Source organism: Rhinopithecus roxellana, chromosome 6, assembly GCF_007565055.1.
Source record: "Rhinopithecus roxellana isolate Shanxi Qingling chromosome 6, ASM756505v1, whole genome shotgun sequence".
Classification (NCBI taxonomy): Eukaryota; Metazoa; Chordata; class Mammalia; order Primates; family Cercopithecidae; genus Rhinopithecus; species Rhinopithecus roxellana.
In genome coordinates this window covers 120,827,026-120,842,653 of record NC_044554.1, presented here as the reverse complement: position 1 = coordinate 120,842,653, position 15,628 = coordinate 120,827,026, and the positions used below count along the sequence as shown (strand labels likewise).

Here is a 15,628-nt window from a genome sequence, read left to right as displayed (position 1 = left end):
AGAGATGTGAACCCAGACAGTGTGGATCTGGAGTCTATGCTTCTAGCCGTTATACCATGACACCCCTCTGGGTCTTAAATGGCAGAGACTTGAAGTGCTACCCCAATAATGCACAAAGCTAGTAGCAGAACAAACAGATCAAAACTCCTTGACCAGTAACGAAAAACAGGCATAAGAACATTCACACAAACAAGATTCTCAACATTCCTCACTCCCAACTCCCTTTCCACCTGCTGTCAAAGTGCCTTACCTTTTTAAGTCTAGGAGAATAAATCTGTCTTGTGTTTCTAGGGAATGAGAAACATATGTCTTTCAAATTCTAGAAACCTTGAACAGATTAATCATTCTGTGCCTCAGTTTCCCCATATATCAAATTGGGATAATAGCAGTACCTACTTCATAGTTACTACAAATGTTCAATAAGAAAATGCATCTCAAGAGCTGATAAGTTCTGACAAATAAATAAAACACTCAATATCTGTTAGCTATTAATATTGCCACTGCAACTATTAATAATAATATACTCGAAAAACTGACCATCTTGTACAGTTATATACTTCGGAAGGACACATATGGTATATAGAAAGCAGTGTTACTCCAGGGAGGGCAAATGCTTCATCTATCCTACATTACTCATTTTGAGGCAACAGTTAAATTAATAAAATCCATAAATATGTTGATGCTCTTCTAACTCCTGATATAGAATCCTGTAATTCTAATGCACTAGTGGAGACTCAGGATTGGCATTCTGAGAGGATGTCAATTGTCCTCCTTTTTTACAGTTGAGAGATTATTAAATGGATTTACAAAGCTGGCTCTAAAGGCACAAGCACCTGTTTACATACATACTTATGTCCTTTTTAAACAATCTCCATTGGGAGTATTATTGTCTGTTAGCTACAGAGGTGCTCTCTGCCAGTGCTGCATGAAGGACAGTGTACGTGAAGGAAATCTTATCAGATCTTACGCCAGAGTGAATAATTAGTAGCCAGTTTATCATCCTGTTGGTCTGACTTCAACATTTGGGGGGTAAACCGGTGTTTGCATCTTAAGTATTGGAAGTGAAGGTTTTTTCTTTCATCTATATATTAGAATAAGAGTTATTATTCCATAGTCATGCATTTGTCTTGAAGGAGCCATGTGATAATGGCCTAAAAGGATTTTTTAAACAGCAAAAAATGAACTCACTTGTTTTAGCTAGGAGTAGCTGACAAGCCTAGGAGTCAGAACCTACTATGGGAGATGAGATGATTATTCAGCAAATAATCACTCCCTCCTCTCTTCCAACTTTCATGAATGGATGATACTTCTCTGCCCCACTGACAGTTTGTGTGAACAGTGGTAATGACACAAACAGATTTGAAATGTGACTGTGGCATTAGGTCTGCTCTTTTGTGTCCTGCCTTTCACTGTAAGAAGGACATTCTTCCATAGTTGCCACTCTGAAGAGGATTAAAGGGGTGTGGAACATACCCGAAACCTTCAGCTAGAAGCCCAGAAACGCAGGGCCCAGCCAACAGGAGCTGAAACCCAGCTCACCCGGGTGTAGTAATTGGCAGATACTTAGTGGGGTATAGTACACCTTTGTGGTGGCTTGTTTTTGTGTCATGAAACAGTATTTTCTTCAGTGAGCTTCAGCTTTGTCCATCTGCCACGTCTACTTTCCTTAGTGGGAGGACCTCCTGAGATAGCATCCATGAAAGCACTTGATACACAGGAAAGAGCTATACAATGCAAACTAGCATCATCAACTACGTGACACTTAAAATTGTTGCCATTATTGTGTGTTTCTAAGAATTTTCAAATGCTGAAAAATTTATATGAATACTCAGATTACCGAACACCATGCTATTCTCTGTGCATCCAATATTTCCAGGCACCTAAGAGAGAAAATCTTCATCTTAACCTTGGTTCAACCACTTAGTCATGCATCTCTCATAGTGGTGTGGAATCACTGCTCAAATTGGACACCTGTGCAAGCTTTTGGCTTGGTGAAGTCCAATTTCTTCCCTAAAGGTACAGTGTCCTACACAAGGTACTGTGGTCAACACCCAACTTGAAGACGAGGGATAACATTTTCTTGTTTTACATCCAAACTTCCTGTCCCCTCATCTCCCTTCCTAAGATCTTGATTTTTAAAATGTTTTTGGAAAGGTACCTAAAAGCTCAGGGTCAGGAGTTATGGAGGACTTTACACAATGCATAGATTCCTAGTTATATACTTGCCGGCATTCATATGTGGGAAGGATAAACATAAAACATTAGGTTACAAACTTAGGAAAGCAATTAAAAGTGTATGGCCAGTTTATGGAAATGCCACTGGTATATAACAACTCAATCAAATGTTTTATTTTAAAAGAGATGACAGGCCGGGTGCGGTGGCTCAAGCTTGTAATCCCAGCACTTTGGGAGGCCGAGACGGGTGGATCACGAGGTCAGGAGATCGAGACCATCCTGGCTAACACGGTGAAACCCCGTCTCCACTAAAAAAATACAAAAAACCTAGCCGGGCGATGTGGCAGGCGCCTGTAGTCCCAGCTACTCGGGAGGCTGAGGCAGGAGAATGGCGTAAACCCGAGAGGCGGAGCTTGCAGTGAGCTGAGATCCTGCCACTGCATTCCAGCCTGGGCGACAGAGCGAGACTCCATCTCAAAAAAAAAAAAAAAAAGAGATGACAGTTCTTTCAGTATCAAGTAAATCACCCATGTCTTCATTGAATTCTGCTATAAATTCTTAGGCTAAATGTTTAATTCTTTTCTTCAATGTGACTTTAACCAAATCATAGAAATTGGATAGTATACAAGACTTTTAATACTCTTAGATGGGTTGGAATTACTGAAGAGGTAAAGAAGTCTTTGTATGGTGATTGGCCTTCCATATCAACTTTAGCGATGTGAGGTGTGAATAACTCCCAAAATGAATTTTACAAAATTCCAGGGAGTAGAACTAATAAAACCAGTTTATTTAGGATTTAAAAAAATTAGTCGGCTATCAGTAGAACTTCATTTTCCCTTGAAAATTTAATCTTATTACTTTTTTTCTGGCATTTTCTAGACATTCTGCTAATCTCCATCATTACTGATGCCTTCTAGTGAAAATAAATGTGAAATTCTTCAAGTACATCCAGACAAAGTACAGCTCGTCTCTCCTTTGCACTGCAATGGGTTTATAACATTCCTACAGGGGTTTCCCTCCTTAATCTACCTATTGTAGAGGAAATGAATTGCTATTCTGAATTTTTAAGTGATTATCAAGGTTTTTGGTTGTTTCTTTTTTATTTTTATTTCATATCGTTGGTCATATCTCTGACTTATTTTATATCAAATCCCTGGTCAGCTATGGACCTGTGAGGAAAAATATCCTTCGTGTCTGTGGCATCACTGCTAACTGGTAGGAGAATAATTTCCCTGTGAGTTAGTACTTGCCGTTATAGACCCTTCTTGACTCAGGGTTGCAGGCAGAAATGACCAATCAAGAGGATTTCACACTTCAAATGAAATCTCTTTCCAGCTCTGAAATGAGTCCGTGACTTTTTGTAGCCTGTAGGTCTTTCTGAAAACATAAAGCATTGATTTCTTCTTCTCTTGAAAACCCTCCGATGATTCCACTCACATTTCAAGTAAAATCCTGACTCTACACCTTGACTTTCCAAGGACCTGTCCCCCTGAATTGTCTCTTGCCGCTCTCCCTGTGCTCACAGGCATAGTAAGTTGTAATTTGTCTATTATTAGTCCCTTCTCTAGCATGTAAGCTCTGCAAGAAAAAGGATTCATCTGCTTTGTTCATGACTGCATCTTTAGCACCCACAATACTGCCTGGCACCTAGTAAGCACTCAATAAGAATCCAAGCTCATGAGCAGACGTAAAGCAGTTATTGCTGATGGAAACATCAACTCTCAACTTAAGCATCTGCTCTCCAGCAACCACCAGCGACCTCCCAGTATGGCTGACTCAATCAGAAAGTGAAGTCTGCCCTTCCTGTCATGTTTACATATTTTACTTCCTTAGCTTTATAAAGTTCACATAGTTCATAAATTTAGTAATTAACTGGCTTTTTCACTATGTGATTAAAGTAGCATTTATTTGTGGGAGGAGGGACAGCAAAGTTCACAAAGGTGATAGCTGATGATTAGTGGAGAGAGCTCTAAATACCCTAAGGCTTTTGTCAAGCAGACCGACAAGGCTTTTAGCAATAAAATCTGAGATAAAAGCCAGATATTTACATAATAATTATTAAAGTCCATTTTAATAACCATCACATAGTTATAGCCCATACACCTAGACCTAACCCATAATCATTATAGTTGCTATCAATCATAAAAAAATTTTAAAATTCCTGAGGTAAAGTGTAAAGAGTAAGTGGGAAAGGAGATAGCAGGCAGAGGACATACATGGTATAAATGGTAAAAAATATTATTTTGCAGTTACATGCCCCTAACAGTTTGAAAGTACTTTTATATCAATTATGTCAGCTAGCTCAAATCTTCTTAAAAATAGGTAGAGTATAAATAACAAATATTGAAGGGAATGTAAAAACAGTTTAGTAGGAAGTCTGCAGGCTGGATGGAGCAGACATGATTCTTCTAGAAGAGTAAGGAAGGTATCTCAGCACTTCACAGGCCTCCCCTCACTGCAGGTGTGGTCTGTGCAGGGCAACATCACGGCACAAAGAAGTGCCCCCTCTAGTCTTCCTGCATGGAATATCCCACCCCGACAACAATTTCTGCTGCATCCATAGCTTTTCTATCACTTTCTAAAAGACTCAGGAAAAACCAAGAATGTCAGTAAAGGCTAAGGGTTCAAACATCCTCACTTCTGAAAATGAGGAAAGTGGGCAGTTCCGATATTATGTATTAAGGACTACACATCTGAGACTAAACATCTGCAGAGGACATTTTGGAGCTGAAGATTTATTGGAGGCATAGGTTTAAAGGGTGGAAGAATATGCCCATACCCAGCAAGTGGAGGGTGGATCTGGTATGTACAGGAAGACAGAGGTCTTTTCCAAGATGCCACAAGACAGAGTTGGGAAGAGTCTGACGTTTCTCCTTCACAGGTCTAGGTCTATGGGCAGTGAAGCTCTCTTAAAGAGAGGGGGAGGCATCACTGAGAATGGCTTAGAGTTGAAAGACCTGGGTTGAGTTTTGGCACTGCTACAGCCTGGAGGGATGAGATCTCTAGGCAAGTCACACTATCTCTCTGAGCCTCGATTTCCTAGTTTCTTCATCTGCAAATGGGGTAACAATATTAGGAAAAAAACACTATTATAATGCAGTTATTCTAACTATCAAATGAGATAATATATTAAAATGCTTTGTAAATAATAAAATATAGCATAAAATGTAAGGTGTTATCACCATAGTATTCTATTTCTGAAATGATTTACTTCCTCCCTCTGGAACAAAACGTATGGATCTGTTTGGTTTTGGGGTCTCAGTCAGGCCAGAGAAGAGGAAGGACTTAAAGAGAAGTTTTTCTGTTTGTTTGTTTGTTTGTTTTGCTTCATTACAAAGCCTTGATACAGTTAAGTCCATACGTAAACATTCCCTTTAAGGTAAATGTGTCTGTAGAATTAGTTTTCGGCACAGTGTGTTTAAAATATCACCATTCCCCAATTGCCTCCAACGGCAAATTCTTTACATTATTTCATTCGTTGGGAGACTGTCCATTTTCTTCAAAGTTTCCTGAATCAAACAGCCTTTTCTATTGGATAACTTTCCCTTAGAAATAATATAACCATTTTAGAAATGCTCTATTCTCTTGCTTGATTTTGGAAAATATAATTATTTTATTCTAAATTTCATTACTTTTAATTGCTTCCGGTCTAGCAGCATTTTTTTCCTCACTGAATTCACAGTGCCTTCCTTTTTGAGCTCCTGAATAATCAGCCATTAAATAGTTTTTGAATGTCCCTTTTGTTGGAAGCATTTATACATGGAATCTACATGTTATATCAGGGCTAAACCATTTTATACAAAGTGTTATTGGTGGTTTTGTGTAGATATTTTACCAAATACAGAGATCAGATCCTCTCTACTTCTCTGCTTTTTAAAATAGTCTAATTGTCAGTAAACTGTTCTTTAGAAGGGCAATGAGAAATTGTAATACACGTTCAGTAGAATGCTATTTCATAATGACAGCTGGAAAACAAAAACAAAAACACAAACACACTCAGGGAGTGAGAACCAGGGAGACTTGGAATCTACTTCCACCTCTGACACTAACTTCAGGGAAGTTCTTTAACATCTCTGGACCTGAGGTTCCTAACCTCACAAGAAGAAAGCCAGACTAGATGCTCCCTGGGGCTTTCTCTAGCTCAAACATTCACTTTGCTTAAGGCACAAACACCACTGGCACTCGCAGCTCATGCAGCCCCAGGGTACTCCTTGACAGCTGGAAATTACAAAGCCTTGCCAGAACTCTTCATCCATTACTCTGATTCTACTAGTCTGGAGAACCTCAAATGTCTACATATATTCTGCCCTGATCTGGGGTTACCACAATTCTATGAAGCTTAAACAACCCCTCAAACATGTATGCAAGATGCATCTTTTAAAAATGATAAGTCTATCTTATAACAACAACAACAAAAATGGCACTGCCACTTTAGTGGAGACATCTGAACCACACCTCCTGTCAATGGGATACAAAAAGGGGGTAAAGCTGGTAGGAGAAAGTGATCCTGGGACTCACACAGGGGAACCTCTCATTATCCTAGAAGGAATTTATAGCAGAGAGCCTTATGCAAAAGCCTATTGTTAGTGAATAACTATGAACCCATGAAAAGGAGTATGACTTATTTTTACAGTGGACTCTTACTTTGTGTTAGAGCATGGGGTTTGCCTGTGATGAATCTCACCCCAAGTTATGGAATTACTGAAGTACTGAGAACACCACAGCACAACCTCTCACCTCGAGACTTTCCCACAGCAAGCATCCTGAACACAGTGACAAAAGGAGACACTCTGGAATGAGAGAGGGAGGGGGAGACAAGGAGACCTACTTTTAAAAGACCATTAACCACAGAACCCTGAGGGTAAGGGAAAAGAAACAGGAAGGTAATCGGGTTCAAAAATGAAACAGGCCTATTTTCCATTTCTTTTAAGAGAAATTTAAATAGAAGTAAATGACAGAAAAACAGCAGCTTCCAAGGTTAGACTCTGATATAGTTTGGATGTCTGTCCCCTCCAAATCTCATGTTGAAATGCGATCCCCAATGTTGGAGGGAAGTGTTTGGGTCATGGGGGCGGATCCCTCATGAATAACTCAGTGTCTTCTACAGGATAATGAATGAGTTCTTGTTCTATTAATTCAGGTGAGAGATCTGGTTGTTAAAAAGAGTCTTGTATTGGTGTAATATTGTAATATTGATGTGTATTGGTGTACATATTTTCCCAGAGAGAGATCAGATCTTCTCTACTTTTCTGCTTTTTAAAATAGTCTAACTGCCGGAAAACTGTTCTTTAGAATGAGAAATTGTGATGCACATTCAGTAGAATGCTATTTCATAACGGAGGCTGCAAAACAAAAACAAAAGCAAAAGCACCCTTGACTAAGACCCACAGAGACCTGGGATCTGCTTATACCTCTGACACTAACTTTAGGGAAGTCCTCTCTTCCCTTTTGCTCCCTCTCTTATCATGTGACATGCATGCTCCCCCTTCACCTTCTCCTATGATTGGAAGTTTCTTGAGGCCCCCACCAGAAGCAGGTGTCATGCTTCTTGCACAGCCTGCAGATCCTGGAGCCAACCGAACCTCTTTTCTTTGTAAATTACCCAGTCTCATGTATTCCTTTATAGCAACACAAATGAGACTTACGCAGACTCCTTATTGCATATAACACGCACATACTTTATAATATATAATATCGTTGGGACCTGTTATAGTTGCCTGGTTGCTATGGGAATATGCTGAGTTTAAGAAGTTTTGTGTAAGCACAGAAGAAGATATACAGGTTATATAGTAAAGAATAAAGTTCAGTTTTTAACTAATTGTTCTTTCACTATTTCAGTAATTATTTAAAAAATATTTCTCCATTTTTGTTATATATTTGTTTTCAAGGGAAAACCATGTTGAGTTCTGGGATAATCACAGGAGTTGAAAAGGGAAGGTCATTTTATTCACAGTACATTTCATCGCATCTCCCCTGGATTCCCATTACAGCCTCCTAAGGGGTCCGCCCTGCTTCTTCTCTGGTCCCCAATTCTCAGTATAATAGCTGGGGTGGTCTTACTAAAACATAAAGCAGCTCCTGTGCTGCCTTGTTCAAAATCTTCTAGAGCTTTCTATCTCACTCAGATCAATGGAAAAGGACTCAGAGTATCCCTCAAGGCCCCACGTGATCTGTGATTTCATTATCAGCCCACCACTCCTCCCCATTCAGGGCACTGGTGCTTGCTTTTGTCTCTGCCTGAAGAGTTCTTCCCTCAAATATCATCTTGGCTCTGCCTCTCATATTCTTCAGTCAAGTGTCTTCAGGGAGGCCTTCCTTGATCGCCCTATTTAAACTGTAAATCACCCCCCTTCCCAGAACTTCCTGAACCAGTTTCTTGCTCTATTTTCCTCCATAGTACTTATCACCACCCAATATACGATATATTTCACTTACTATATGTCTCTCCCGATAAGGATCATTTGCATTTTGTTCAATGCAACATCTCCAGTCCCTAGACATACAAGTGGTGCTCGGGAAATACTGCTGAAATAGTAAGTATATTTAACTTATTTCGTAGACATTAACTAAAAAAGTAAGTTATTTAAGAAAACAACTACTAGGAAATTAGGTTAGCATATGTTAAAACCAAGAGATTTATTCATGGCCTAGATCATAGCCATAAAGTAATCCACTTGAAAACCCAAATTGGTTTTTCTTACACAGATACACATATATGAATTTGTACATATATCTATAACAGAAATTTGGTCTTTAAAAAAATTGTGGTCAGGCACAGTGGCTCACACCTGTAATCCCAGCACTTTAGGAGGCTGAGGTGGGAGAATTGCTTGAGACCAAGAGTTCAAGACTGGCCTGGCCAAAATAACAAGACTTCCTCTCTCTCCATTTTTTTTTTTTTTTTTTTTTTTTTTTTTTTTTTTTTACATCATAACTCCACTATTCTAAAAACACCATGGGCTTTTTTTCTCAAGGCAAAACTTACTCAGTTAGGCAAGTCAAGGAAGACATGAGAGACATAAGACAAGGATTATTTCAAAATTGCTTAAAAATTAGAAAGGATCATTTTTCAAATTTCAAAGAAGCAAAAGTTTTTCATGGACAAAGGGATAATTTCTCTTAAATATAAAGAACTCAGCCAGGCATGGTGGCTCATGCTGTAATCCCAGCACTTTGGGAGGCAGAGGTAGGAGGATTGCTTGAGCCTGGAGTTTGAGACCAACCTTGGCAACATAGCAAGACCCTCATCTCTACAAAAGATTAAAAAAAAATTAGCCAGGCATAGTGGCATGCACCTATAGTTAGTCCCAGCTAACTGAGAGGCTGAGCAGGGAGGATCACTTGAAGGTCAAGGCTGCAGTGAGCTGTAATCACACCACTGCACTCCCACCTGGGCAACATCACTAAAAATAAAATAATAAAATAAAATATAAAGAACTTCTAGAAATAGATTTTAAAAACCACACAACTCAACTCAATTTTGGTAAATTGGCCAAAAGATAAAAAGAATTCAGAGAAAAGGAAATAGAAATGATCCTGTAACGTATCAAAAGATGCTCAACCTCATCATAAGGCACATGCAAATTAAAATTCTACTGAAATTCCTTTTGTCATCTAACTAGCAAAATCCAAAAGTTTGGTCACATAGCATAGAGAGGAGAAGCAGCTGTGGGAAGAAGTATTCTCCTGTATACTGGCAACAGAGACAAAAGATACTACCCCTTTGGACAACAGTTTGATGAAAGTGGTCAAAATCATAATTGTCTATACTTGTTGGCTCTTTAACCTTATTTCTCCTAATTTATCCTTCAGATATATTTGCATATGTGCAATGTGTATGTGTATGTATAGGCTTAAGGCTACTCAGTGCATTAATATTTGTAATAGCAAAGCAATGGAAAAAACCCAACTGTCCCTAATCAGGGAATGGGTTAAATCCATACACCAGAAAACAATGCAGCTCTGTGAGACAAGAGGGACACCACATTGGTCTCCTCCTTGCAGTGACATGAGAAGATCGATGAGATGCATTAATGAGAAAAATAAGATGAGGAATTGTGTTTAATATGAGAAAAGTAAAAATTAATATTAATTTCTTACATTTACATAAAGGAAAGAAACATAAGAATACGCTGGGGGCCTGTGGTGGGACCGGTCAGTGGTTCTAGGGAAGTTGGCAGAGGGGAGGCGGCTCTGCACTATGCTCCTTTTTCCTATTGCTTGACATTTTAAATTGCTTAAATTTATTATCTATTAGAAAATTAAACAAAGTTTGTCCTTATGTCTCAGATTATCTTTTCCAGACTCTCTAGGGCACTCTTTGGGGTAGATCAAGGAGCTGGAGAGTGGAGTTGGGACAGGAGGACCCTAGCACTGATATTTTCCTCATTTGGGATTGTATATTTTCTTCTCCAGGACTATGAGATCTACGAGGTCAGGGACTGGGGCTCCCCTGGATGGTCTGGTAAGTGCTGCTTGGGGAAGGACTTGGAGCTTTGCTTCCTTTGACTCAGTCTATTGTTTTGTCTCCTCTTGACTCCTTTCAAGCAAACTCAGGAAACACTTATCATACTTATGTGCGATGGTTCACAGCCCTGAGCTTTGCCTGGAATAACCTTCTTGCTCATCACCACCCATGCTTTCCACTATCTTCATATGTTCTTTTTCTGTTTTCCGATTACCTTCTATGTGTTATGTGTCTGTTTTGGGGCTTACACCTAGTGTTAATAACTTAAACATAAATATTCTAGTTTGTAGGTGCCCACCAGAGGAGTCACATACATAATGTCTGTTTTAACATTCAATATAATCAAGTGCAACAAACATTTATTGAACACCACATATGTACAATGAACAGTCCCTGGTGTCTTGAAGTTCACAATCTGTTATCTTAATGGGTACCACATCCTAGTACTTTCCAAAATACAACTAATACATGCTTTTGTATGTTGTTTATGAAGATAAATTCTATTCCCACAAAAGCACATAAATTACTCCATGTTTTCTAATCCAGAAACTAGGCAGGCCAAATGATTTCATCTTAATTGCTCCTTTCTGCCTGTAACTTTATTCATTTCAAATCTTTTCAAATTCTCTTGTTTTATCTGCCTACAATTTAAAATTTTAGGTCCTAACACAGGGAAATTAACCTTCTTGAAGCACCCACAGTTGGATCATCTATAAAGAACTGTGTTCTTCACTCCATTAATAACATGTGGATCCATTAGAGGATGCCTCTTGGTTGCTTAAAAAAGAGTCAGTCCATTTAAAATTGTTAGGTTTATATAGTCTTTCAGAACATAGAATTCATTTAGAATTTCCAGCAAAAGTACAAAGAGTCTTCAGGGCAGTTGAAGAAGATAAAATAATTCTGAATACACTGTACACTTTCAGAAGAAAAATATTAAGAGTAAAAATAGTTTCCCAACTCAATCATTCTTTGGAACTGATAATTTATTCCTGATGGTTCCCCAAAAGAGGGGAAGAGAAGCAAAAGAATATACTTGGCTCTTCTAACAGATATTATTCATAGCTCTTTTCCCTCATAGGATAATAGACTATTAGAACTTCTATAAAATCCCTTTCAGTAATTTTATGGTGGGTCTGCATTTTGTAAGCCATGTTTTATAACTGAGAAAAGAAAAAAAAAAAAACACAACCGCCACCAAGAGAATAATTTTTACAATAATTCATTCCACTGATTTTATCATATTTTCAATTCCAAACCTTTCCCCTCTCTTATAAAAATTAGACCATGTTTGAGATTGGTCTGTTAAGTGTAATTATTAAAACAAAGTTTCACGCCTGCCACCTACTGGTGAAAAAAAAGGACAACTTATTTTAAAAGTTCACATTTCATTCAGATTTTTCAGTGTTTAGGTTTAAATATTTTACATGAAAACATATTGAATGCTGTACAATAGAACATTCAGAACATCTTACATGTTTAAACTCAAATTACAGACCATATATTTATTGGTTTTGTAAAGAAATAAAAATATGATTTTTCCTTTTTACAATCCAATACTTTTCCTGGTCACTTATTGCAAGAAGTGACACAGATGGGTTACAGCACCCCAATTTAAATTTTGTTTTTGTTGACATGGATGCTAGTCTAACTGATGATGAAATTAATGGTTACTGCAAAATCAACCAGTCAAATAAAATAAAGTATATATGGTGAAAATCAGACAAATAATTTGTGAAAACAAAAGGACAATTCCATTAATAGATAACGTACACAATGGCAAAAGTAACCAGAATTTTTCAAGGTGGTATATTGCTTGAGAGGGAACATTTATATACTTACCTTTTGCATATAGGAAGCACCTAGTCATCTGTAATTAATGAAACATACCTGGCTTAAAATGTGGTAAAGAATGAACTCCAGGCCATGTGTCCTCATTTGGCGTTCCAAGAACCTAGTGGAGAGCAGGAAATTGTGGAAACAGCCTTATTATCTCCAAAGCACTCAAAATTCTCAAGTGTAGAAAAATAGTACACTACATATTATGAAACTCTGGTATTTTTTTTTTCCATTATTGTGTGCCAGGGATTTTATTTCAGTAAAAACAAACCCAGCTAAAGAGCCACCCAAGATGAATCTCTGTGTTATAACAAATACAGCTGACTGTGGTAAGACAAGTTAAATCTGCTATATTTTATCAGGTCCAAACTTAATAAGTAGGCTAAGGAATCAAACAATAAGCTGTCATCTTCATGCTGCTGAATGAAGTTTGTATGTGTCCCTCATGATTCTTTCATGAGCTTTTGTCTTTCACTCCAGTCTCATCATTTAACAGTTCCAACAATTCTGTCATTTCTACCCCACATCCTCTGTCTGAGCATTATAATGTTTCAAAGAGGCAGGGTCGACAGCTTAGAACGCTCAAATTCTCTCATTACAGTTACAATTTGTAATTACGTGATTTACAGTTTCCTTTTGCCAAAATACTGTTCTTCCCACGTTTTCCTTTTTCTATCCGTATGTCTACCTTCTTTCTCCATCTACTTTTCTATCACTACAATCTTTGATCTGGGGAAAGGAATTTATGGGCAATTCCAGCTCACATGTAACTGGGAACATTCCATTTGAATATTCTGTTCCATGAGCTATGGCTCTTATACTCAATGATCATGGCAAATCACTGACTGAGAACAGAGTTTCAGGGTTAAGAACCTAGAAAGGGGAGATTCAGGGTTAAGAGGCCAGGCTCTGAAGACACCTTGAATTCAAATCCTTGCTCCCCTATTTACCAGCCATGTAAGCTTGGGCTGAGAACCCCACTGAGCTTGAATTTTCTCATTTGTAAACTGGAGGGTGTTGACAGCACCTACCTCAATGTGGTAGGAGAATGCTACCTAGCACACAGTCAGCATTATGTCAGTATTAGATATTACTCAAAGAATCCACAGAAAACTGGGTCTGGTCAGATCAGGGAGGCTCCAGCCACGTGGGAAAATTTAGACTGCCCACTTTTTCCACGGGGACTGACTCTATGTTCAAGGGAGTCAGAGCATCATAATGTTGCCAATAATGACGCCAGATGGCGTCATTCAAACTATATTGGATAAACATGGATAGACAAACAGGTTACAAAGGGCAAGGGATAAAGCTGGAAACCAGCAGAGGAGAAGGACCACTAGATATCATGAGAGGTGTAAACCAAAAATAAAACTATAAGCCCCTCAACCATCTGAATGGACCCTTCCTCTCAGCCAAAGGTATTCTAAAGTTAACCTGAAAAACTACTTCAGGCCATGATGAAGGGGAGCATAACACAGGAGCCTCATTATACCCGTCTCCTTTTCGGAATTCAGGCACAGCTGACTAGCAGAAACATCAACACAGGCCTTAAGACTGATAGGACAGACTCTGTAAGTCCTATAAGAAACATTTACACTCTATCGTCTCTGAAGCCTGCTACCTGGAGGCTTCATCTGCATGATAAAGCCTTGGTCTCCACCCTTTTGGTAACCCAGACATTCCTTTCTATTGATTCCAGTCTTTAGGTAATAACTCTCTGAACCAATTGTCAATCAGAAAATCCTTGAATTCACCTGTGACCGGGAAGCTCCCACGTCCAGTTGTCCTGCCTTTCTGCACCGAACCAGTATGCATCTTACATGTATTGATTGATGTCGTATGTCTCGCTAAAATGTATAAAACCCAGCTGTAGCCTTACAACCTTGGGCACATGTTCTCAAGATCTCCTGAGGGCTGTGTCATGGGCCATTGGTCACTCATATTTGGCTCAGAATAAATCTCTTCATATATTTTACAGTTTGACTCTTTGTCAACAGAGGAAATGAAGCATATTCATTTTATCTGAGGATTTGTAGGCACTACTAGGCAAAATGGTAATACAGGGCTCAAATTGTTCATGCATTTATTTACTAGTGGGTGACATGGCAGTGATGTCAAAGAGTGGCACATACACAGTAAGTGCCAAACTCCCTGCTTCCTACTCTAGTGAATCAGGATTAAATACATGTATTTATGTTCCTGGCTGAAACATGAATCCAGCATCAGCAAATGAGAAAATAAAAATTATTTTAAGACTTATACATGGTTACTTTTTCAAGCACTAATTAATACTAACACCAATAGACAGATCTACACAAACTAGGTCACATTATTGATGGGCTGGATGATGAGGGGGAAGGAGGCAGGCAAGAGGGCTGGAAGAGTTGTAACACGAGAAAAGAGACAAAAGCATTGTCTCTGACATAAACGATTATGATAACAGTGTCTCTGCAAAAGGCATTTCTCCCTTTCTTTTCAATAATCCCAACCATTATTTCAAGAGGAGACAATCAAGTTTGCAGGCAGCACATACAGCTAATCTGGAAATGCTCTACTTTGTTCTCACTAAAATTTGCATCAAGGACAAAGGAGTCCAACAGTACTAAACTTTAGCAACAAAAGGGAGAAAATGTCAGCTCAAAATCACAACTTGAACACAGCCAATCTGTCACATGCAAAATTAGACCCTATGGAAGTTTTATAAACAATGAAAAGTCCAGCCAGAATCTGAGCCCTGTTCTCTTGCTCCTAATAAAGTACAATTGTTTTCCTGGCTGCCTCTGTTTTTATAATGCTTGCGTTTGCAAAACTTTTTTGTAGGCATTATCCTCATCCATATCCAGTGTTCTGTTTCAAAGTGATTATGAAATATTATGGTCATATTATAAAAATTTCCAGGAAAGAAACAAATACATTAGACTTTTCTTTTTCAATTACAAGTTTAATATTGAGATTCCAGACCTCAAACTGTCCTGCTTACAACCCTGAACCATTTACACAGAAAATGCAAAGTGGGCAGAAAGTGGGCAAAGGAAAAGAATAATTAAAAATTAATTTTGCTTCCTGTAAAAACCATTTTGGAAAAAATAGTTTGGTTTTAATGTATGATTAGCAATGACTGGCTACCTGTGCATTAAGGGAGAGTAT

The 15,628-nt window shown here is 38.4% G+C and overlaps 1 protein-coding gene across 2 annotated transcripts in view; it reads right to left on the bottom strand.

The window, feature by feature from the left end:
- Positions 1–15,628, bottom strand: part of CDK14 (cyclin dependent kinase 14) — a 598,852-nt gene that overhangs the window by 141,502 nt on the left and 441,722 nt on the right. For both annotated transcript variants that reach the window (XM_010354653.2, XM_030932371.1), the window contains one exon: positions 12,533–12,596. In XM_010354653.2, the coding sequence (XP_010352955.1) occupies positions 12,533–12,596 (64 nt within the window). The remainder of the gene's footprint in view (positions 1–12,532; positions 12,597–15,628) is intronic.